The sequence below is a fragment of the Aplysia californica genome, unplaced genomic scaffold (assembly GCF_000002075.1).
Source record: "Aplysia californica isolate F4 #8 unplaced genomic scaffold, AplCal3.0 scaffold00059, whole genome shotgun sequence".
Lineage (NCBI taxonomy): Eukaryota > Metazoa > Mollusca > Gastropoda > Aplysiida > Aplysiidae > Aplysia > Aplysia californica.
This window is the reverse complement of record NW_004797329.1, coordinates 1,467,823-1,469,704: the sequence shown is the minus strand read 5'-3', so window position 1 is coordinate 1,469,704 and position 1,882 is coordinate 1,467,823. Positions and strand designations below refer to the sequence as shown.

At 39.7% G+C, this 1,882-nt stretch overlaps 1 protein-coding gene across 1 annotated transcript in view; it reads right to left on the bottom strand.

Annotated features, from left to right (window-relative positions):
- LOC101845389 (glycosyltransferase family 92 protein F13G3.3) overlaps window positions 1–531 on the bottom strand; it is a gene marked incomplete in the record, with an annotated part of 9,882 nt that extends 9,351 nt beyond the window's left edge. Inside the window, 1 exon segment of the mRNA XM_035968441.1 lies at window positions 201–531. Within this exon segment, the coding sequence (XP_035824334.1) occupies window positions 201–276 (76 nt within the window).
- Window positions 532–1,882: the final 1,351 nt, after the last annotated feature.

The window sequence follows — 1,882 nt, the reverse complement described above, 5'->3', positions numbered from 1 at the left end:
AGCAAATCAGACAAAAGTTAGACAGGCCAAGGAATATTGACACAAAATAAACAGATCGACCAAATTTTTGTTAAGTTATAACACACACAAAAAAGTTAGTTTTTTGCTTGCCTTTCTTGTAAAATTTCATTTTTGGCACGTACGTTTTTCTGTCATGAGACAGCAGATTTAATTAGTAAAATAAATGGCTTTACCTGCTCTGGGTTTTTGTTGTTTCGTTGTTGTCTCCAGTTTTTTGTGCCTCGACCACGTTTCTGCGCAATCTTTCAACAACATTTGGACACTGGGATTGCTTTGAAAATAGCACGAGGTGCACGTTCAACAGTATGAGAATAAAACATGTCAGTTGAAGGCTACGGTTCTTCCAACTACGTTTTCCTAGCATTGTCTTGCGTGAGGGTATACTGTCAAACACACTTGAGAATTATTGGAAGTCGATGTTTGCGTGACTTCAAGAGTTATCCCTTCACAGAGTTGTTTATCGTCTGAAGTTGTTGTGAGCAGTTCCTCCTAACACCGGGCAAACATCAGCTAGATATGAAAACCAACAAAAAGAAAACAAACGGGAAAATTAACGATAAAAGGACCGGCCAAATTGTTTGCTTCTGTGGAAAAAAAATTGAAAGAAAACGAACAGAAAAACATGCAGTCAAAGATTCTATAATTCTATACTTTAGCACATTTGACGTAATTTCTTGTTACCTTCTCACAAGAGATTACTTAATTTTTTTTTTTTTGAGGAGGGGGGGAGGGGAATATTTTTAACATTTATACGAGCTATGGAGCACCCCTGAGGAGCTAACACGATGCCGCCTTGGGGACAGTCTGGAGGAGCCAATAATAATAATAATACTACATTTTTAGATACATCGATACTTATGTTTTCCACTGGGTTGTCCCTCCCTTGTACGACCCAAACAGTTAAAAAAAAATTTTTAATGTTAGGGTCAGGGTTAAGGTAAGGGTTAGGGTCAGGGTTGAGGTTAAGGTTAGGGTTAGGATTACGTTTCGTGTTAGGGTTCAGGATAATGTTAGAGTCAGGGTTAAGGTAAGGGTTATCGTTGAGATTAGGATTAGGTTTAGGGTTAGGGTTTTTGTGTTATCAGATTTCTAAACATCCTTCGGCTTCCGAGAGTTTAGGTTCAGTGAATTTGGAGTAAGTTCCATTCGTATATTATGATCACAAGCATTGTAGCAGTAGCTATTTTTGTTGGCATGCCCTTTGTATAAGCCACTGAAGAAAGAACAAAGATAAACGCGTTTGCTCCTCTGCATTCGAGACAACTATAATACTCACTTTGCCTCATTTAGTAATTCAATTTAGAAGGTAGAACACCAAGTCCCCTTTAAGAAAGCTGGTTTGAGCCGATAGAACACTTAAAAATTAATTCATTACCTTTCCAGAACTCAAATATTGAACTTTTAAAAGTCTTCTTTTTTTAGAGAAGAAAAATTTTCCGTCGCCACCCGGATTCGAACCCGGGACCTTTTGAATGAGAGGTGAACACCTTAACCTCTAGGCCACGAGAACCCCCTGAGCTACCTGTATTCAAAGTATTTGACAAGGTTAGATAGTCCTGTTCAGATTTACTGTAACTGTCATTATCCTCTTCAACTGCATAAACACATTATAAGACAACTGAGTGTTCTCCCAGGGTTGGCGGTTTTGTTGGTAATTTTTTTTTATAGCAGAGACACCACCACCAAGCCTTCCGCAGCCGTCCCATAGGCCAAGCTTCACCAACATTTCTTGAGGGAAAAAGTGAGAGGTCAGCAAATAGGTCCAAACACCCACCAACACACACCCACACCCACACCCACTCTCCCCCTTCACACACACACACACACACACACACACACACACACACACACACACACACAC